Source organism: Gobio gobio, assembly GCF_949357685.1.
Source record: "Gobio gobio genome assembly, chromosome: 3".
Lineage (NCBI taxonomy): Eukaryota > Metazoa > Chordata > Actinopteri > Cypriniformes > Gobionidae > Gobio > Gobio gobio.
Genome location: NC_137099.1, coordinates 65,302,903 through 65,327,146, shown reverse-complemented (window position 1 = coordinate 65,327,146; position 24,244 = coordinate 65,302,903). Strand labels below are relative to the sequence as shown.

The following is a 24,244-nucleotide window of genomic DNA, read 5'->3' as shown; positions in this document are numbered from 1 at the left end:
AAAGTCAATTGGTTTGTTCGACTCGTTTTCAGGAAGCACCGTTTGTCCCATTTATTGTAATCTACACGTGTACTCTGGTCTACTGATGAGATTCCGCACTGCTGTTTACAGGCTCTAGCCAGTGTGTGCGTGTGTGTGTGTGTGTGTGTGTGTGTGTGCGTGTGTGTGTGTGTGTGTGCGTTAATGCACGCCCACAAACTTTCTGGCAGATTCCAAACAGAACAGCTGCTTTTCTTAAAGGGGCCGCCGCGAAATTAAAGGCGCACACGCCAGATTGTGGGTTTGTCACTCATAACTCTACACTCTGTACAGTTTAATTACCAGATATTATACTTTCTCTGTCATTTTCTAAGTGATTGCGAAAAGTGGATTTTTCTGAGTTTTTTGTACCACTATGTTTCTCTTATTAGAAAGAAGCCCTTCCCTTTAACTCCCCTCCAGGACCACCAAGAGGCTCTCTGTATTTATGTCGGTGGGCAATAAATCGCCGATGGTCACTGGTCGCGTCAGCGCTGCGCGATCCGTCTCGCTGCTCCGCTTTTCTGCCCGATCTTCCGCTTTTTCTCGGGCGTCTCTCGTTCTCCAGCCATGCATCTGCTGTCTTTCTTTTTCCTGCTGCTGTGGACCGGTCCGGTGCGCACTTACTTCCCGGAGGAGCGCTGGAGCCCGGAGTCCGCGCTGCTCGCGCCGCGGGTGCTGCTCGCGCTGGTGTGCCGCAACTCCGCGCACTCTCTGCCGCACGTCCTCGGCGCCATCGACCGCCTCAACTACCCCAAAGACCGCATGGCTGTATGGTGAGTCCCGGCGGAGTGAGACTATTTGGCGTAATTGACCAGAATTGATGTTTTGCGCAATTACGCGTCGGACAGATGCGCGTCCAGCAGATGTTTTGCGCGTTAACTGTAATGCAGTGACTTTCTAAATGAAGTGAGGGGAAGTAAACAACAGAGAGGTTAGCGTGTGGAGTGAACTAAACTAACACCAGCTGTGCTTACACGAGTGTGTTGAGATGTGATGTGTGATTTATCTGTGTTTGGGAACGAGAGGGAGGTTTGGATGTACAGTTTTGGCCTGTGTGTGTGTGTGTGTGTGTGTGTGTGTGTGTGTGTGTGTGTGTGCATGGAGGGGGAATGAGCGAGTTTAGACGTGTCCAGGGCAGACAGACACCCCTTCATGCCCCTCGGGTTCAGCTCTGCCCCCTTTTCCACTCCTGATCAGCCGACGTGTCTTTGTAACGGCGGAATCTGTGAGAAAACAACCGCGATCCGCATGAATGAGCAACACTTTCCCCGCGGCGACAGCGAGAGAACCCGAAACACCTCTGAGAGACTTATGGCCTCATAAACACGCACATCATAAACTATAGCGAACATGTGCCTACACAGCAAAATCCCCAGTGTTAAATTAACACTCCTCAGTGTACATATGTGTCCACACTACAGGGTGTTAAAAGTAACACTCAAGAAGTGTTAAAGTTAATGAGATAATTAAGAGATTAATTAAGTCATGATTGACCATTAGTGATGAGAAACACAAGAACTACAACTGACTTCAGCCACAGCTTTAGATGAAATCAACTGAAGATAAAAGAAGAAATTAAATCTCTGAAGATCTCAGCAGAGGAGGATTAAACAACTCCACAAACAGCATTACCAGCTTCACACATTACTAACCAGACTGACTTTATTTCTGTCAGACGTCTACAGAAGCTCTTATTGAGAATTACTTTTTTGTTTATTTTGTGTCAAAACTTTTTTAGTGTCACCATCATGGTGAACAGTGTTTTATTTAGTTGGGGAGTTTGATGACATTTTAATGTTAGTGTTTCTCTGGCTGCTGTAACTGAGTTTGCAATGGCAAGAAAAGCAAGAGTAAACACAATCAGATGCTGTTGACTGCTCAGTGATAAGAATATGATCATTGTATAGTGATTTAAATCACTGATTAACTTTGTTTTTACTGTGATTCCAGGAAAGATCCAGATCGGGTTTAATCAGTAAAGCTGAACATGTTTTAAAGCAGATTCTACACTAATCATTTCTAACTCCTGCGAGAGTAACTCACACACAGACATCAAGAATCAGCCTATGAATCTCAACAATGGTGACATGCTTCATGCTGCAATGCATTCTGGGAGCCATGGATGAGTTTTGCATGATTCACCCAGAATGCATTGCGGCATGAAGCATGTCACCATTGTTGAGATTCATAGGCTGATTCTTGATCTCTGTGTGTGAGTTAAGCTCGCAGGAGTTAAAAGTGCTTATTGTGTAATGTGTTATTAAACCGGGAAACAAGACTTATGTACATGTTTTAAACATTGATCAGTTTATCTGATGAAAACACTGCTGGATCTCCTGCTGTAGAGTCACAATGCTACTATAATCAATGACTCTCAGGAGATCAGCAAATAAGGCACTATATGATGATAACAACTGTATCACCAACAACAAGTCAACATCATCTGTCATCAACTTGTCATCATCAATTTTCTCTTGCTGTTCTCACTGTAACAAACAGCTACAGCAGGCAGAGAGAAAAACTACTGACAAGTCAAGGGTCAAGAGCCCAACTAAAGCAACCCTAATCACCATAATGGTGGCGTCAAACAAAACTATTATTTTCAATAAATCATCAACATCTAAACCTCAATAAGAGCTTCTGTAGTCGTCTGACAGAAATAAAGTCAGTCTGGTTAGTAATGTGTGAAGCTGGTAATGCTGTTTGTGGAGTTGTTTAATCCTCCTCTGCTGAGATCTTCAGAGATTTAATGTCTTCTTTTATCTTCAGTTGATTTCATCTAAAGCTGTGGCTGAAGTCAGTTGTAGTTCTTGTGTTTCTCATCACTAATGGTCAATCATAACTTAATTAATCACTTAATTATCTCATTAACTTCAACACTTCTTAAGTGTTACTTTTAACACCCTGTAGTGTGGACACATATGTACACTGAGGAGTGTTAATTTAACACTGGTGATTTTGCTGTGTAGTGAACTACATATTGATTTCCATAGAGCATAGCATTAAATATTCATCTTAGGCAACAGGAGAAGTGCGACAGAGCGAATACAAAGTGCCAGACCACAAGTTCAATGTAAATGTAATTTCCATAAATGAAAGTTGGCCCCAAAATGAATCCTGAAACTTATGGAAAACTTAAAAATTACATTTGATAACACGATATCACACTAAGTGATATTTATTTTGAGAAAAGAACTTAAGTTTTACATAAAACGATACACTCTAAAAAGAGATGTGTTAAAAATGACACATGTTGTGTTAGTTTTAACACATGTAGTGAGTGTGCTCAGGGACAACACATGTTGTGTCAAATTTAACACGATAAATGTGTAAGTCATTTTAACACACTAATTGTGTCAGGTAATCACATACTCAGATGTAATTTTAAAAATAAAGTGAAACTAAATTATTAAGCATTTAATCAATAGTCGAGTACAGAACGCATGTGCACACAAAGTACAATGTTTCAAACTCTATGACTCTATAAACTCAATTATTCACACTTCAACACCACATCGATGCTGCTTTTGAGAAAAGATCATGAAGAGATAACAGTTGATAGAGTTTGCGCTTTGAATTAAATTAAAATGTAGCAACTGATAAAACATTCTATATAAATAACTTTTATTTACTCAGGCCTGTTTGTTTGAGAACATAAACACTGCATACAATGCACAATGATGGTGTGTTTCGGTGCTTTATAACATGATGTGTTGAGAACAACACAACCAGATGTGTTAAAAATTGACTCATGTTGTGTCAGTTTTAACACATGTAGTGTGTGTGCTCAGGGACAACACATGTTGTGTAGATTTTAACACATGTAGTGTGTGTGCTCAGGGACAACACAAGTTGTGTAGATTTTAACACATATTGTGTGTGTGTGTGTTCTCAGGGACAACACATGTTGTGTAGATTTTAACACATGTAGTGTGTGTGCTCAGGGACAACACATGTTGTGTAGATTTTAACACATGTAGTGTGTGTGCTCAGGGACAACACATGTTGTGTAGATTTTAACACATGTAGTGTGTGTGCTCAGGGACAACACATGTTGTGTAGATTTTAACACATGTAGTGTGTGTGCTCAGGGACAACACATGTTGTGTAGATTTTAACACATGTAGTGTGTGTGCTCAGGGACAACACAAGTTGTGTAGATTTTAACACATATTGTGTGTGTGTGTGTTCTCAGGGACAACACATGTTGTGTAGATTTTAACACATGTAGTGTGTGTGCTCAGGGACAACACATGTTGTGTAGATTTTAACACATGTAGTGTGTGTGCTCAGGGACAACACATGTTGTGTAGATTTTAACACATGTAGTGTGTGTGCTCAGGGACAACGCATGTTGTGTAGATGTTAACACATGTAGTGTGTGTGCTCAGGGACAACACATGTTGCGTAAAATTTAACACACAACCTGTGTCGTTTTCTTTAACACATCTCCGTGTTACCTGTAACTCAACTAATGTGTTATTCCTCTGACACAGAAGTGTGTTGAAACCTTTTACACAATAATGTGTTATAGTTACACAACGTGTGTCAGATGTGTGTTACATGTTACTTCGTGTTTGGATGAACACTGACACGTATTGTTAACTTGTGTTTAGTCCATTGATGTTTAATAAAGTGTGTTTGACTGTTTATTGTATTACCTGGATGTTTTAGACATCATGAATCTACACACACCAGCTCTTATTGAGATGAACAGAGGTTTAGATGTTGATGGTTCATTGAATGTTTCATCTGAAGTCACCAGAATCGTGATCAGTGGCTCCTTTATTTGAGCTCTTGACCCTTTACTTGTCTTTTTATTCTCCTCTTTCTGCTGTAACTGCCTTTTAATCAAATGTTTGTTATGGCATGAAAGAAAACACGATCAGAAGTTTCTTGATCAAGTCATAATCTCAAGATCTGATCCAGTTTATGATTAAATTGATGGTATACATTTACTTTATTTGTGTGTGTTAGCTATAAAAGTTTTGTGAAGTTAGTCCATGATGTCCAGCAGTGCAGAATGAATTCTTAAAAAAATACAAATTCAATGTTTTCAGAAAGTTTAGAGCTGCAGCAGATACTCGTCAAACAAACACACATCAAGAATCAGCTCATGAATCGCAACAATGGTGACAAACGCTTCATCCTGCAGTGCATGCTGGGAGTCATGGATGAGTTTTGTACTATGGTGACTCCCAGAATGCATTGCGGGATGAAGCTTTTGGTTTGTTACCATTATTGAGATTCATGAGCTGATTCTTGATATGTGTGTGTGCCTGTGTTACACCATAGACTAGAACATCCTATGTGCACTGTGTATCTAAAAACAAATGTGCAGATAATGACAACAATATTATAAAATAATTATTAACAGCGCAAAATATTTTTTACAGTAAAGTTTCACATATCAAACACTTGCCTGAGCTCAGCAAATGTATACGATGAAAACATTATCTTCTGATCATCGTTTTCTCATGGTTAGTTCTGCGCCTTCAAGTGTGCATAATAAACACACAGTCACAGCAAACAGAGAAAAACTGATGTGAAAGAGTCAAGGGTCAAGAGCTCAAATAAAGGAGCCACTAATCACGATTCTGGAGACTTCAGATGAAACATTCACTGAATCATCAACACAAATCCTGTTCGTCTCAATAAGAGCTTCTGTCTGACAGAAATAAAGTCAGTCTGGTCAGTGATAACAAGTGAAAAGCGGAGAAAACATTTGAAAAAGACTTTGAAAAAGACATTGAAAAAGAGGCATGATGTGATTGGCTGCCAAAACACCCACTGCTGTTCATCCAGAGTAACATTTAACACACATTGTGTGTTATATCTACACAACATGTGTCAAAATACCATCAACACACTCAGTGTGTTGTTTTTTAACACATCTCTTTTTAGAGTGTAGATACTGTTTGAAGTGAAGGCAAAGGATTTATGGTCCATATGAGGAACCGTTCACCCCAAAATAAAAAAGAGTAAGAGTATTGTCCCATTTTATTTATATAAGTTTTATATCCCAATTGAAGTGAACTTGAGCTCTGAATAAAAAAAAATAAAAAAAACATCATAAAAGTGGTCCATACACCTTCTGGGCTATATAGTCATTAAAGGAGTTCTTTTTCATCTTTGCTTTCATATGAATAATAATTGACTGAGTATTTTCTCATCCACTCCTATCAGAGATGGGTAGAGAATCCAAAAACTGTACACAAGTAAAAATACTGGTTATTAATAAACAAAGAAAACCTGGTAATTTATAAACTTGAATCACTGGTTTCTGGTAATGAGTGACCTCCCAACTCATGACGTATTGACGAACGCAGAAGCACAGAGGATATCTGAACAAATGTTGTTAGGATGACAAAAGGTTTAAAAGTTATATTTTAGTCTGGTTTGCCTCAGGTCTAACAGCGCTCGTCAATGTCAAAATGATTGAGATGGCCAATCAAATCAAAGTAGGCGGGGTTTGCATTCTCCTCACACACAGACCAGCGCGTCAATCTAACGTATCGCTTAATGCCTTTGCGGAGAGAGATTATTCTTTCCGGTGAAATCACAAAACATAGTGCACACAAACGTGTCCCTGCTCTTAATATACAATCATTTATGAACATCTTTGATTTTAATGAAATAAAAAAAAAAAACTAAATAAGAGCAGATTAGAACCCGGAAACTTTGACACGGTTTGCAAAAATTTACCACTAGACCAGTGGGGAACTCATATGTCACCAGCGGATCTATGTATTTATTCACTCATGCGAAGAATCTCGAAACGAATAATATATTTGACGCAAATTAATGCAAATATTGTTTCCAAATAGTCCAAAAAGATGATTTCCTAACTAGAAATATACATAGAATTTTGTTCATTGTTCTGTTTTTTCTCTTGGTTTGTCTGGCTGTTATTACTCGGATAGAGACAAAATGTAATGTTAAAAGTCAAGGGTCAAGAGCCCAACTAAAGCAAACGCTCCCTTCAGTTAGGGCTGGGGCGGTTACCGCAATACCGCGGTCACGTGACGCCTACCGCGGGTCTGAGATGGTCACCGCCATCACCGGAAAAAAAAAAAAACATTGGCCTGCACGTGTGCACGTTGTGTCTAATTCCATGGATTCATTGATTCTAATGACATGGATTGTGTCTAATGACGTGTGTCTTATATGGATTCAAGGTTTTCTAAACAAAACTTAATCAAAAGATGGAGCAAATCCGACCTTTCGCGAGTTGGGGAGCGCAATGTTCCATTATAACATTCCATTTGTACCTGTGTAATGTCTTTTAGCCTATAATTTGAATTTAATTTTACTAAAGCATAAGCATAAGCAGGACCTCAGTTTTTAATTGCACGTGCTTAACACAATTCTCTCACATGGTTGCGCAGCCGACAATAGCAGGTAGGGAGATAGAAGTCATGAAAGCAGAAAAAGAACGCACTGCCCGGGCCATGGGTTTGTGTCGAACGCTGGTGACCGCTTTCTCCCATAGCTGGCAAAAAAAAAAAAAAAAACACGGCTTCAGAAAGAACAAACTGAGCTGGACCTGCCTCAGCACTCCTTAGTACTGGTAAGTTTTAACTCTCTTCCAACTCTGTTTGGGAAAGATTGACTACAAATAAGCTGGGCTTGCGAAATTTCATTCAATATAATCAATAAATAATCTATTGTAGGCAATTAAATATAAGTTGGCTATGTGATTCTGAAATTCCAATTTCATTAAAAGGCTATCGAAAAAGATATCCGTCTGGCAGGCTTACAATCACAGTAGTATGCGGCACTTTTTGTTAAATTAAATAGCCTTCGTTAAATATTTGAACCACTGAGACAAAAGCGCACACAAGATATATAAATTAATATGAATATGTAAACATATATAATATAAATATAAATAATAAGTAATATAAAATCACGGTAGTGTGAGCAGCGACACTTTGTTAAATTAAATAGCCTTCGTTAAATAGCACCACTGAGACAAAAGCGCACACGAGAGGCATATAGGCCTATATATAAAGTTATATAAATATGTAAAAATAGGCCTAATATAATAATATAATATGTAAAAATTATTTATGCCTATATAATTATTTATGTAATATAAATAACATATATATATGTACAATCATTAGCCTAAAAAGTCTTGAACCACTGAGACAAAAGCGCACACCACACGAGATATGTAAAATAATATAAATATGTAAATGTTATAAAATATAAAAAATAAATATAAATAATAAAAGTAGCATAATATACAATCAAGGTAGTGTGAGCAGCGAGTGACGACACTTTGTTAAATTAAATAGCCTTGAGCCTTCGTTAAAGTCTTCATTAACCACTGAGACAAAAGCGCACACGCGATGTAAATTGTAAATGTAAATTAATAGCCTGAATATTTAAAAATATGTAATATAAAAATATAAATAATATAAATATAAATAATATATTATATTATATGGGCGGGTGTGCGCGAAAGTCGTTATAGTTAAAGTGATTGTTTGATGACAACGACTGTAATCTGAAATTAAAAATATTGGAAATAAATAAACAAATAAATATATATTACTGATCAATACCGATAAATAAAAATGTGTTTGTTTGTCTTTGTTTATGCTGTTCCATCTTCAGATCTGTCAGTCGGGATCTGATCTGCTCTCTCAGCAAAATATGAAGGCTGGGATGTAAACCATGGTCTAGTCTAGATTTCGTTTTGCCAGCACTTTTTTTCCAGATATCATTCAATTTCTGTTCTAATTGTTCCTGTTCTAAACGTGAAAAAATAAATGTAAAATAAACATGTTCCTTATTATGTTCAATTGCCTGCGCTGGTGTGTGCGTTTGCGGCTGTGCGCGAAAGTCGAGCGGGAGCCCTTTAAAGCGGTTTACCGCTGAACAGCGGGAATTTCTTGCTTTTCAACCGCGGTAAGAAAAAATCCATACCGTCCCAGCCCTACCTTCAGTGATTCTGCTCATTATCATCAGGTGTTCACCACTAATGCTCAATCATCACTTAATTATCTCATGAACTTTAACACTCTTGAGTGTGGAATCATATAAACTCTTGAGAGAGGATGTGTTTGACGTCTTTTGTAGCGTCTCATGCAACACGGCTAAAAAAGATTACGTTTTTGCTTTATTTAATTGTTGGGTGAGTTTCAAATAGATTTGCATTTGCAGATTTACGTTTAGCCACTGCATGCAGAACATATTTTGAGATTGTATCATCCCCGTCTCGTGCAGTTCAAAAGTTTCTCAGCGGGCATCCAGAGCTGAAGAATCGCTCCCAGCGTGTAGTCAACAGCCCAAACCGAACCGCCAGGGTTTGTGTCGCTGCCACAAACAGACCAGAACTAAACCACGCGCGGCCCAGTGGCGTTTGGGTGACTTCAGCGCTCGCTAGTGCTTTAGCAAAACCCGCCATTGATTCATGACCAACTTCTGAAACTGAACTGAATTAAAAGAAGTCTTTGATGAGCATCTTGGCAGATCTGCGCTTCAGCACACGCACATCAAATCCCATATAATCTGAAGCTTTATTACAGGAGTACACTCCAACTGCACTTAAGTCAGTTATGAGAGGCGCTGACCGCTAACAAGTAGCCTCGCTGCATGAGCATAGCATTACAGTGGCTCACACACACTCGTTCACACACACACGCTCGTGTTGAACACCTCCTGTGGGTTTCTCTGCCAGCTGAGGTCTTATGTTCACCGTTATATTCAGCGCTGGTCGCCGTGGGTTGGGCGTCGCCGCGCTCGCAGCCGCGTGATTGGTTCCCGCCTCGGAGCTGCGAATCTGCGGTTTGCCTTTCTTCTCCCGTGTCTTAATGACTTTAATTATCAAATGATCGCTTTCGTTTGATGACCGTCTATGAATCAGTCAGCCACATTACAGATGTGATTTTACACCCACAGATGTTGAATCACCATTTTAGCACCATAATTATATTTTACCATATAATTATAATATATACACTATCATTCAAAGTTTTGGGGTTGGTAGAAAGTTTATGTGTTTGAAAGAAGAGACTGCTCACCAAGACTGCATTTGTTTGATCTAGTGAAATATTATTCTAATTTAAAAGATATGTCCTCTATGTGAATATATAGTAAAGTGTGATTTATTCCTGTGATCAAAGCTGAATTTATCATCTTTACTCCAGTCTTCAGTATCACATGACCCTTCACTAATCATTCTCATATGAGGATCTGAGCTCAACACACATTTTGATTATTATTATCAGTGTTTTGCTGCTTCATATTTGTGTGGAAACTGTCGTACATTTTATTTCTCCAGATTTGTTGATGAACAGAGAGAGAAATCTCTTTTGCAACATTATAAACATCTGTTCTGCGTTCGTTTTAACACATCTGTGTATTCATTTCTTTCAAATTTCTTTTGAATATATATAGTTTTTTTTAACTGTAATATAATAATTTTTTATGTAAATAAAACAAAAAAAAAGTTGTGTGTAAATGTTATTTAATTAATTCCTCTTTTTGGATGCAAACCAAAAGATTCACACACGAAAAGTCATTTGTTTCTGGATCTTTCTAGTGTTTATTCAGATCTGATGATGAGCGCTAGTGATGCTTGTCCTGGCACGTTAAGTGTTAATGGAAGCATTCAGAGCTCTAGGACACACACACACACACTTTTACTCTCTCTCACACACACACACACACACACACACACACACACACACACACACACACACACACACACACACACACACACACACTCTCTCACACAAACACTTGCGCGCACACACACACACAAACACACACACACACACACTCACATACACACATACACACTCTGACACACATACACACACTCACTCTCTCACACACACACACACACACACACACACACACACACACACACACACACACACACACACACACACACACAAACACAATACTGATGGAGATGAACTGCTGCGTCAGCTCTCTGGAAAAAAAAGAGGCAATGGAATTTGCCTCAGGAACATTCATAAGCCTGTGTGTGTGTGTGTGTGTGTGTGTACCTGTGTGTGTCTGTGTGTGTGTCTGCGTGTGCGTGTGTGTGTGCGTGTGTACGTGTGTTTAATATCATATCATGCACCTGGGTCTGTTCACAGCAGAACCTCGATCTCCAGCAGATGGGCTTTATGTTGTCAGTGATCAATCGCTTTGATTTATCAACTTTGCACCAGTCATCTGCAGAACACACACACACATGATTGTACAAAACCTGCTTGGTAGAATTTGAACAATTTGCTTCACTACCATCAAGCAGCTCATCCTGAGCAGTGTACAGTGGTGTGTTATGAAGTCTGTGTGGAAATCAACAGGTGATGTAGAGTTCACTAACGCCACTACTTCCACTCACTACACACACGATACACACATTCCAAGTGCCCTTTAGTTCCCCCAAAAGGCGTTCCTATAACTAAAATCGTTCCCAGTTCCTGCGGTGCAAACACGACAAAAAGTGGAGATCTCCGTCAATACTTAAAAATGCCATGATTTTATTTGAAAAAGTTAATAATTGTATTTTGACAAAATATTTGAGTTTGCCCCTCATGGCATCACTGAGAAACTCCCAGCTGGACGCTCATCTTTTTTCTGTTACTGTGACAGACGTGCACCAGCTGTGTGTGTGTGTGTGTGTGTGTGTGAAGGGCTCTGGTTCTTGTCTGATCCTTCTGCAGCCAAACGCTAAACACAAGCTTCGCTTTCCCATCGTCATGTACTGAAGTTAAATATGGGGTGATTTTCCAGAACAAACTCAACATTGAGGAGGAACAATTAAAGAGCTCTAATTATGCTCGCATGCTTTCTATTCTGACATTCATTTTGGGAGAGCAGCCTCGTCTATTATCTGTCATAGCTTCAAACTGCACTTTCTCTCCTCAGGGTGGCCACAGATCATAACTCAGACAACACCACCGGCGTTCTGCGCGAGTGGCTGATGAACGTCCAGAACTTCTATCATTATGTGGAGTGGAGACCTCAGGAGGAGCCCAGGTGAGATGAAGCTGAACTCACATCAACACAAACCTTTTACATGAGTGATCCTATAATTACAGATTCACTTGGCATTTGAAAAAGTTCAGCGAAAAAAAACAGTTCCTCAAATCTTATTGAAAACATGTTCAATCTGAAAAATCCAGTGCTTGCCAAACACAAGTTACTCCCTTTCTTTACTTTTAACTCTTGTTTGTCAACTCTGTTACAGAGAAATGAGGCAATGTGTAGAAAGAACATCGGTAACAGAGTTTGACGGTAACAGGGTTGACAACGTTTAACTTTTAGCAAAACCTCCACTTGCTAGCATGTGTGTGTGTGTGTGTGTGTGTGTGTGTGTGTGCTCTCTGAAAAAGTATTTGAATATAAAAAGTTATATTTTGAAAAACGTCAAAAAGCACCTTTCAGTGCTTCAGATCTTATCAGTGAGGGGAAGTGACATCATTTTCTGTGTCTGTCTATGCATATGTCAACAGAGTTGACGCAAGATTTATGCACACATTTCTAAGGGTAAAAGTGATTTTTAAACAATTTAATGTTGTAGAATTAGGAAAATTACTATTTTGGGCTTGTATAAATGAAATATTACCAAAAGAAAAGTAAAAAATAACATTTTAACATTTTGATTACACAATGATACATGATGGAAGGAACACACTAGTTCAGACAACAATAAATCATAATTTTCAGCTATATAAGACACTATACAGAACATATTATATTGGTATGGCCTGTGACATCTTGTGATCCATGACAAATTATTAAAATAATTAAAAATATAACCATTTGGAGAAAAAAAAGACTTTGGACACCAAATGTACCTGCAATTAAAGAATCACCCGTATGTGTATGTGTGACTCTGGCTCACAAAACCAGTCATTTTTTTTTTTTTAATTGAGATTCATACATAAATAATAACATACATAAATAAATGATAAGAACAAATAATCTTTCCATTGATGTGTGGTCTGTTAGGATAGGACAATATTTGGCGGAGATGCAACTATTTGAATACAAATCAAAATATGGACAAAATTGCCTTTAAAGTCGTCCAAATGAAGTCCTTAGCAAAGCATATTACTACTAATAATATTTTTTTAATATATATTTACGGTAGGAAATTTACAAAATATCTTCATGGAACATGATCTTAATATCCTAATGATTTTTGGCATAAAATATTGATAATTTTAACCCATACAATGTATCGTTGGCTTTTGCCACAAATTATAACATTATGACCACTGACAGGTGAAGTGAATAACACTGATGATCTGTTAGTGGGTGGGATATATTAGGCAGCAAGTGAACATTTTGTCCTTAAAGTTGATGTGTTAGAAGCAGGAAAAATGGGCAAGCGTAAGGATTTGAGTGAGTTTGACAAGGGCCAGATTGTGACGGATTGTATCATATATTGTGATATATATGTTTATTTGTCTGTGTGTTTCTCAGTGTCTACGAGGATGAGAGCGGTCCGAAGCACTGGACGAACCTTCGGTACGAGCACGTGATGAAGCTGCGTCAGGCGGCCCTCGAGGCGGCCCGAGAGATGTGGTCCGACTACTTCCTGGTACGTCATCGAAAAAATCCTCTCAAAGTCCCGTTTGAGTCCGTGACGGGTCACTTACCCTGAGCTGAAGTCCACCGCCAGCATCCACGGCTGTAATTGAAGATAATGTCACAGTAGTGTGACCCAAACTGACCCGTAATCACAGCTGAGCTCCAGTCTGGAGAGGGTCACCGGTCAGTCCCTAAAGTTAGCAGCACTGTTTAGTATGTGTGTTTATTTCTGCTCCGCCGTTGCAGCGGTTCTTCAGCTCTGTGATCAGCTCCAGCTGTTTAACTGCACATGTTTGAGGTCTGGGATTATACACACTCCTCCTCGAGCTGAGGGATCAAACCCGCCGTTAAAAATGATTCCAGGGTCACCAATGATTTCTCTAAACACTTTATTTTACAGTTACACGTTTCATGTAGGTAAATTGTGCTTAAATACATGCCTAACTCAAACAGGAGTGAATAAACTCTGTCCGCAGATGGTGGACTGTGATAACCTGCTGACCAACCGGGACGTTTTATGGCAGCTGATGCAGGAGAACAAGACGATCGTGGCGCCGATGCTGGAGTCCAGAGCCGCGTACTCAAACTTCTGGTGCGGCATGACGTCTCAGGTGTGTGAGAGAGACCAGTGCTCATTCTGACAGCAAACTTTGATTTAGTTTTAGTTATTAGCTGCTATATCTACTATATAGTGTGAAAAACAGTACGCCAACAGAGTAGTATGTCTGAATTCAAAGTATTGGAAAAACTTCCGACTTCCGGCGAGATTCTGAAGTGCGAATACAATGGACACTTTACTATCCCATAAGGCAACGGGAGACGATTTATGAATGGAGGCTGGTAGGTCACATGATCATGACAACATGGAGGATGTAATACGTCCGGATTACATTCATACTACATTCATTCATACTATATAGAACATGCTTTTTTTAACGGTCGTGTACCTAGTACCTACTCACATAGTACGCAATTTCGGACACAGTCATAGTCTTTTGACTAAATGTCAATTTAGTTTTAGCCATATTTTAGTTAAACTGTAATGCATTATTTGAGTATTTAAGCATTATGTAACCGACTGTTACTTGAGTACATGAATACATTTTGATATAATTGTGTGATTTTGACCGTTCAAGCGCAAAAATACACAAAAAAGAGCTCAGTTCAGTCCTCGTCATACTTTTTTCCACATTTGCTCCTAAACTGATAAATGTTGGAGCGCATTTAGAAAAAATACACTTTATAAAACAGACTTTTGCCGCGTGTTCGTCCGTGTTTTCCCGCCATTAGATCCGCACATGAGCTCACCCGTTACACAGGACATCAGTTTTGAACGGATCTCTTCCCTAATCGACCCTCCCTAACGTTTACTCTCGTTTTTATACGTTGACGAAAATTATGGTAGATTTCGTCATAGTTTTTGTTATTCAAACCTGGTTTTTAGTTTAGTTATCGTCTAATTTTCGTCAGTGAAAAAATGTTTTGTCAACGAAATGAACATTGTATAGACATGATGAACTGAACACACGTGCTCGGTCTAAAGTGTTAAATATTTAATAATTTAATTAAAACAATTGAATGTAGCCTTAATCTCATTCTCAATTACGTAAACATTGTTTTTTAGTCATTTATATTTGATTAATTACAACCCCAAGTCAGAAAAAGTTGGGACAGTTTGGAAAACGCAAAAAAAAAAAAAAGAAGTGATTTCTAAATTTACTTTGACTTGTATTTCATTGCAGACAATATGAACAAAAAATATTTCATGTTTTGTCTGGTTAACTTCATGTAATTTGTAAATATGCATCCTTTCCTGTCATTCAGACCTGCAACACATTTCAAAAAAGTTGAGACAGTAAAGCATTTACCACTTTGTAATGTTGCCATTCCTTTTCACAACACTTAAAAGACGTTTAGGGACTGAAGACACCAAGTGATGAAGTGTTTCAGGTGTAATTTTGTCCCATTCTTCCTGCAAACAAGTCTTAAGGTGGGCAACAGTACGGGGTCTTCGTTGTCGCATTTTGCGCTTCAAAATGCGCCACACATTCTCTATTGGAGACAGGTCGGGACTGAGGCAGGCCAGTCAAGTACCCGAACCCTCTTCCTCCGCAGCCAGGACTTTGTAATGTGTGCAGAATGTGGTTTTGCATTGTCTTGTTGAAATATGCATGGACGTCCCTGGAAAAGATGTCTTCTTGAAGGCAGCATATTATGCTCCAAAATCTCTATGTACTTTTCAGCATTAATGGTGCCTTCACAGAAGTGCAAGTTACCTTTGCCAAGGGCACTGACACAACCCCATACCATGACAGACCCTGGCTTTTGGACTTGTTGCTGGTAACAGTCTGGATGATCCTTTTCTTCTTTGGTCCGGAGCACACGGCGTCCATTCCTCCCCAAAAAATACCTGAAATACTGATTCATCTGACCACAGTACACGTTTCCACTGTGTGATGGTCCATCCCAGATGCCTCCGAGCCCAGAGAAGTCGACGGCGCTTCTGGACACTGTTAACATAGGGCTTCCTTTTGGCACAGTACAGTTTTAACTGGCATTTGTGGATGTAACTACGTATTTTGGTACTTGACAAAGGTTTGCCAAAGTAGTCCTGAGCCCATGTGGTGATATCGCTTATAGATGAATGACGATTCTTGATGCAGTGCCGCCTGAGGGATCGGAGATCACGGTTGTTCAGCTTAGGCTTGCGCCCTTGTCCTTTACGCACTGAAATTTCTCCAGATTCCTTGAATCTTTTAATTATGTTATGCACTGTTGAATGTGAAATATCCAAATCTCTTCCTATCTTTCTTTGAGGAACATTGTTTTTAAACATTTCAATCATTTTCTCACGTATTTGTTGGCAAACTGGCGATCCTCGGCCCATCTTTGCTCCTAAAGGATTATACCTTTCTTGGATGCTGCTTTTGTACCAAATCATAATTACAATCACCTGTTTCAAATCACATCATTATTTAACCATTTTACCTCATTACTATCCCTAAATTGCTCCTGTCCCAACTTTTTTGAAATGTGTTGCAGGTCTGAATGACAGGAAAGGATGCATATTTACAAATGACATGAAGTTGACCAGACAAAACATGAAATATTTTGTGTTCATATTGTCTGCAATGAAATACAAGTCAAAGTAAATTTAGAAATCACTTCTTTTTTAATTTATTTGCGTTTTCCATACTGTCCCAACTTTTTCTGATTTGGGGTTGTATTTAAATTTGATTTATTTTTGTATTTTCTTTGGGCAAGGAAGAAGTCATTATATGATGTCTCGAGTTATGAAAGTTGTCAGGGTTTGACATTAACTTTTTGTTTTTACTCTGTCTAATGGTTTTCCAAAGTTACAAGCCACTCCGCATTTTCACCGGCCACAGCTCTGACATCAACACCATCGGAAAACTGACATATTTTTTAATATTATCTCATAATGTGTCTGCAGGTTTATTAGGCTGCTGTCACTTTAAGAGCTGACGCACGGATCCATTACACTGTTACACATGCATTTTCTTTCTCAACTGTTTACCTTCACTTAAAACATACTCACCAAGACCGGCATTTTGACAATAATGTGTGTGTGTTTGACTGTTTAAGCTCAATAAGCAGCAAAAAAGAGCTCAATTTAGTGCTGAGAGGCGCTTTATGTGCGCATGAGCACAACATCTACGTGAATTTTGAGCAATACACGCGATCCCACGGCGAAATTCAAGCCCTGTAACAGCAACAATATTCATCTGGAGCAAATGAAATGAGTGAGTGAGAGGAGGCGGGTGTGCGTGTCACTCGCTGTCAGAGAGATGAGAGAGAGAGAGAGAGAGAGAAAGAGAGAGAGAGAGACGCTGGTGTTGTGTGTCTGTACAGGAAAATGAGTATCGGAAGCATTTGAGATATTTCAGTATCGTGTGTGTGTGTGTGTGTGTAGGGTTATTACAAGCGGACGCCGGCCTACATGCCCATCCGCCGGCAGGAGAGGAAGGGCTGCTTCGCCGTTCCCATGGTTCACTCCACCTTCCTGGTGGATCTGAGGAAGGAAGCGTCCCGCCAGCTGGCCTTCTTCCCGCCTCATCCCGACTACAGCTGGGCCTTCGATGACATCATCATCTTCGCCTTCGCCGCGCGGATGGCAGGTGCGTCTCCGATTCGCGTTCGGTTATCGCGCGCGGTACCTTTGCTTTAATATTAATGTCGTCCCCCGCAGACGTTCAGATGTACATCTGCAACAGAGAGACTTATGGGTATTTCCCCGTGCCCCTGCGCTCCCATAATACCTTGCAGGACGAGGCGGACAGCTTTCTGCACTCGCAGCTGGAGGTTATGGGTGAGTCACATGACTCCGGTCCTGTTGTTCATCAGGGCTGAGAGTGAATCGTTCTCCATCTCTGAATCTGTTTTGTCTTCAGTGCGCAGTCCTCCGACAGAGCCATCCGTCTATCTCTCTCTTCCTCCCAAACAACCCGATAAAATGGGCTTCGATGAGGTCAGCATCGTCACTTTTATTATTTTAATATTTTCATTTTGTTTTTATCTTATTTTTTTTCCGTTTTTTTCATTTAAAAGTATTTTTTATTATACATATATTATTTTATATTGTGATTTATTTTGTTATTTTGTAGTAAAATGTTTTATAATTTTCTAAATTACATTATTATATAGTATAAACTAGTGTAATATTTGCATAGTTTTTTATTTTATAATATTTATTGTATTATTTTTTATTTATTTTATTTTGTATTTTATTTAATGGTATTTATATTATATTTTATTATACTTATATTATTTTATATTGTGATTATTTTGTTATTTTATATTGAATGTTTTATTTTGTATTATTATTATTATTTATATTGTATATATTATTTAATGTAATTATATTTAGCATTATTATAAAAAAATTGTAAAATTTACATTATTTTATTTTGTATTGTATTTTGTTTCAAATTATTGTATATTTAATTGTATTTTTATACTTTTATACGCCTGTGGTGTGTGTGTGTCTGTGTGTGTGTGTGTGTGCGTTCGTGTGGTGTGTGCGTGCATGCATGTGTGTGTCTGTGTGTGTGTGTGTGTGTGTGTCTGTGCGTTTGGTGTGTGTGCGTGCGTGCGCGTGCGTGTGTGTGTGTGTGTGCATTCTTGTGTGTCTGTGTGTGTGTGTCTCTGTGTGTGTCTATGTGTGTGTGTCTGTGTGTGTGTGTCTCTGTGTGTCTGTGTGTGTCTATGTGTGTGTATCTATGTGTGTGTGTCTGTGTGTGTGCCTGTGGTGTGTGTGTGTGTGTGTGTGCGTGTGGTGTGTGCGTGCATGCATGTGTGTGTCTGTGTCTGTGTGTGCGTGTGGTGTGTGTGTCTGTGCGTGTGGTGTGTGTGCGTGTGTGTCTGTGTGTGTGTGTGTGTGTGTGTGTGTATGTGTCTGTGCATGCGTGCGTGTGTGTGTGTGTCCGTGTGTGTGTGTATGTGTGTGTGTGTCTGTGCGTGTGTGTGTGTGCCCATGTGTGTGTGTGTGTGTGTAGGTGTTCATGATAAACCTGCTGAGGCGCTCGGACCGCAGGGATCGTATGCTGAGGGCTCTCTCCGAACAGGAGATCGCGTGCAAGATCATCGCAGCTGTAGATGGCAAGTATGTCTCACATTCACATGCAAACACGAGCTTCCCAGAATGCCCCTCTCTCCCCTCACACACAGCCTGTTAAGCGTGTCTGACACGAGTGTGTGTGTGTGTTTCAGGGCGCTGAACTCCAGTCAGGTGGAGGCTCTGGGCGTGGAGATGCTGCCCGGCTACAGTGACCCGTATCACGGCCGGCCGCTCACTAAAGGAGAGCTGGGCTGCTTCCTGTCACACTTCAACATCTGGACAGAGGTGAGCGCTCACTCACTCACTAGCCAATCACAAAACACACACACCAGACATGAGGTTCAACATCACGGAGATTCACTCAGAAAGTGAAGGTTTTAAAATTGTATTTATATTTTAAACATAATATTTGTTTAATAAATGATGGCAATGTGTTTACTCACGGTGTGACTTTATATATAAAATAATAGAAAATAGTAGCCGCGTTTCCATTACCCTTCAAATTGCGCAAATTGAAATTGCGAATTGAAAATACGCCCAATGGAAACGCGTCAATTTCGCAAAAACTCCCATATATCGCAAAAAAGTTTTGACGCTCGCATGAGGTGGTTTTTCAGGCCATTCGAAAAAGGAAATTTTCGCAAAACTGCAATGGAAACAGTTTTTCCGCATTTACAGGTCATCTGGTCCGGTCACGCATTGCTCTTGGGCATACATATAATTCAGGTATGATTCAGGTAAATCAGGTATGTACGAGATCTTATGTCGTTACATATATTTTCTCCTAATAAGGAAAGTGGCGTAACTTTATAATGACGGACCCCGGTGCAACCACAAATATCATAACTATCTATAGGCCTACTGTAGGCTAATTATGACATATATTCAAGAAATGTGTTAAAACAGAAAGACGCTATAGTTTCAGCCTTGCTCAAACACTGAGGAAACCATTCCCGACGATCTTGGTTTGCTTCTTATTTATTAAATATACAGCCAAATAGTTGATTAAACATTGATCAAAATTAAAATACAATTTATACAAAACGAAATTATTCATTTTTAGCCATACCACAGATAAGTGCAATACATAATTATAAACAGTAAACTGTCTACTTGTATTTGTGTACACTCAATAACAGCAAAGGCTGGGACTCAGGGAACAGATTATTTTCTCACTCCACTCCAAACGCTGTCTTCATTTCAAATATATATTTTGTTTATTAAACGCAAAGTTTTTCATTTCAAAAGCATTTCTAAATTCAGTTTATATTTCCAAAAAACGAAATACTGAGCCAAAATAACGAAGTTATCACCATTCAAATTCAAACATTTCGCTCGTCTCTGTATGTGGCAATGCGTCACAATAACCTGCGTATGTAAAAGTGGATCATTCTTTACAGATGATGGTGTGTTTGGACAGAAGACGAGTTCTTTATTAAACTCATAAAAAACAATAGAATATAAAATGCCACAATTTATCAGAACACCTCATATGTGCCGCTCAAGTATAAAGTGCTTTCCTTGCCATCAGTGCTTGGATAACACATACACACACACACACACACACACACACACACACACGCACGCACGTCTCTTTCCATTAATAATAATGGTGTGCGGTGGCTGGGATATACATAAACCTAACAACATACGTAACATAATTTTTGGAATGATTCATCACGAGAGGAAAAATATTGTTTTAGTCGCATAACATCAGTTAATGGAAACGCTGTCATTTCGCAATATTTTTTTATCGACTTTTAGAAAATATCGCAAAAGTTTTGCGCAAATCTGTAATGGAAACGCGGCTACTGTTATTATGAAAGAAAGATGTTAAATGAAGTAAATGTGTGTGTGATGAGATCGTGGATCGGGGGCTGGAGACGTCTCTGGTGATCGAGGACGACCTGCGCTTCGAGGTGTTCTTCAAGCGGCGTCTGCAGAATCTGATGCTTGAGATCCAGTCTGAGCGGCTGGACTGGGACTTGATGTGAGCACACACACACACACACACACATGCGCGCTGCTGGACACTGAATGGAGTTGATAGCTCTGTCTCGCTCTCGTCTCTCAGTTATATCGGGCGGAAGAGGATGCAGGTGGACCGTCCGGAGAAATCTGTGCCCAGAATCCATAACCTGGTGGAGGCGGATTACTCGTACTGGACGCTGGGCTACATGATCTCACTGCGGGGCGCGCAGAAGCTGCTGCAGGCCGAGCCGCTGAAGAAGATGCTGCCCGTGGACGAGTTCCTGCCCGTCATGTACAACAAACACCCCATGTGAGAGACCTTACACCTGCAGCGGGCACTGCATCACTGCCCCGCCTGGAGAGACTGATCACGCGTTCATATGACTCTGTTAGAGAAGTGATCAAACGTCTCACTGCACACAATATCATACAACTTCACAAAAATCACATAAGTGGAGATCATGTACAAAAAATATTTTAAAAACATGTTTACATTAAATATATTTTAATGTATTTATGTTTATTATTATCATGAATGTATTTGTTATTAATTCTTAAGTTAATAATAATAAAAAAATATTAATGTAAAAAATATGAATATTTATTTATATTATGATGATTATGATGATGATCATAACAATAATAATAAAAATAAATTATCAAAAAATTATTATAAACATATATAATTAAAGTATTAAGTTGACAATTTTTTTATTGATGATGATGATCATAATAATAAAACATTAAAATATGTTTATTAATAATAATAATAATAATAATAAAATATTAGTTAAAATGATTATTACTTGTATTAATAATGATTATGACAATGGCATTGATAATAATACATTAAAGCTGATAAAGAATACATTTCTTATTATAAATAATAATAATAATAATAATAATAATAATAACAATAATCAATCAATAAATTATTATAAACATATATAATTAAAGTATTTAGTTGAAAAATTTTTATTGATTATATTTTATTGATTGATGATCATAATAATAATACATTAAAATATGTTTATAAATAATAATTATAATAATAATAATAACAATAATACAATATTAATTAAATTGATTATTATTTTTATTAATGATTATGACAATGGCATTGATAATTATACATTAAAGCTGATAAAGAATACATTTCTTATTATAAATAATAATAATAATAAATTATTATCAATAAATTATTATAAAAATATATAATTAAAGTATTTAGTTGACAGTTTTTTATTGATTATATTTTATTGATTGATGATCATAATAATAATAAATTAAAATATGTTTATAAATAATAATAATAAAATATTAGTTAAAATGATTATTATTTTTATTAATGATTATGACAATGGCATTGATAATAATACATTAAAGCTGATAAATGATACATGTCTTATTATAAATAATAATAATAATAATAATAAATTGAAGTTATTAAAAATAAGAAATGTATTAGTAAAATAATTTTTTTGATGATGGTGATAATAATAATAATAATAATACATTACATCTTATAAAATAATTAATGTAGTATTACTACTACTACTACTACTACTAATAATAATAATAATAATAACATAATTTGGTTAAAATAATTATTTTTAATGATGGTCATAATAATAATAATAATAATAATAGTAGTAATAAATTAAAATATTATAAATAATAAGAAAAAAATATTTAATCAGTTAAATTATTCATTTGTATTCACAATATAATTATGAATAATAAAATTAATTATTTTCTTGATTTAAATTATTATTATTGTTAATAATAACTATTTTAATAAAATATAATAATTTATTATTAACAATAATAATACAATAAATATTTTTGTGGAGTCTCTGAGGCTCAGACATGTGTGTCTCTATCAGTCGTTCTGTTGTTGTGTGTGTTGTGGCTGTATATCAACACTGTGGTGTGTGTGTGTGTGTGTGTGCAGCGAGGACTACATGTCTCACTTCGAGCGGCGGGACCTGCGGGCGTTCTCGGCCGAGCCGCTGCTGGTTTACCCCACGCACTACACGGGCGACCCGGGCTACATCAGCGACACGGAGACCTCCACCGTCTGGGACAACGAGACCCTGCGCACCGACTGGGACCGGGCGCGCTCCCGCAAGAGCCGCGAGCAGGAGGAGCTGAGCAGCGGAGCGCAGAACTCAGACGTCCTGCAGTCGCCGCTGGACAGCACGGCCCGGGACGAGCTCTAGGACACACACACACACATCCTCCACCCGGTAGACTGAAGCCAAGCGGGACGTGGATGAGATAATAACCTCAGATTCTCCAGGAATGCAGAAACACGGCTGGCTCATATGATGCGATATCTTGATTTTATTCGTTTGAATGGGAATCAGCATGATGTGACAGCATTAGTTTTAGAAATGGATCAATGTACGTGATTTTAACATGCCATTCCTTCATTATCTCACATGATTTGAGTGACTCTACTCTGTGTGTAAAGCTGTTTTTATGCATCCCGGATAATGGTCAGGATCAGATCGACATGTAAAGACAGTTTTTATGGGAGAGTTTGCTTGCAGACGACTAATTTATTGCTTGTTCCGCTAGTCCTGATGGACGCTTCCCGTCATGTGAACCGTGTTTAGCCTTCTGGTTTTATTTGTGCAGTTGCCTTAAGAGATTTGTGTGGGAGAATAGAAAACAAATCAACTCTAGCAAAGACATGCTTGTGTTGCAAACTAATGTTTACAGGATATTTACCCGAGTGATGATCAATTCGTTTCTTCTGTTTTCTTCTACGTGTTCTGTGACTAATCTGTACGTCTCCTGAATGTGCTTTTTATACCAAAGAATAAAGAATGTTTCTTAAAGTCTGATGCAGTAGATTCTGTCTAATTCACAATAATATACTCCATAGAAAAGTCCATAGAAAAGCCAGAAAGTAAACTTTTTTTGCACAGGCCTATCTAAAGGGTTAATGGTGCCACCTGGTTATCAACTTATAAAATGTACACATTTTTCCTCTTCCCAACAGGGAAAACCATCAACAATCAAAAAAAGCATGAGTATATGGTGTCATGGCATTGCAATCAAAAAAATGTGGTTATAATGGAAGTCAATGGGGCAAAA

At 38.3% G+C, this 24,244-nt stretch overlaps 1 protein-coding gene across 1 annotated transcript; it reads left to right on the top strand.

Annotated features, from left to right (window-relative positions):
• The first annotated feature begins 262 nt into the window (after positions 1 to 262).
• Positions 263 to 23,990, top strand: colgalt1b (collagen beta(1-O)galactosyltransferase 1b). Its single transcript, XM_079813547.1, has 12 exons — positions 263 to 794; positions 11,920 to 12,030; positions 13,483 to 13,600; positions 14,067 to 14,201; positions 17,525 to 17,729; positions 17,801 to 17,920; positions 18,003 to 18,079; positions 19,107 to 19,213; positions 19,321 to 19,453; positions 21,031 to 21,158; positions 21,243 to 21,449; positions 23,094 to 23,990. The coding sequence occupies exons 1-12, from the start codon at positions 589 to 591 to the stop codon at positions 23,359 to 23,361; spliced, it is 1,815 nt and encodes a 604-aa protein (XP_079669673.1). The 5' UTR covers positions 263 to 588; the 3' UTR covers positions 23,362 to 23,990.
• The last annotated feature ends 254 nt before the right edge of the window (positions 23,991 to 24,244 follow it).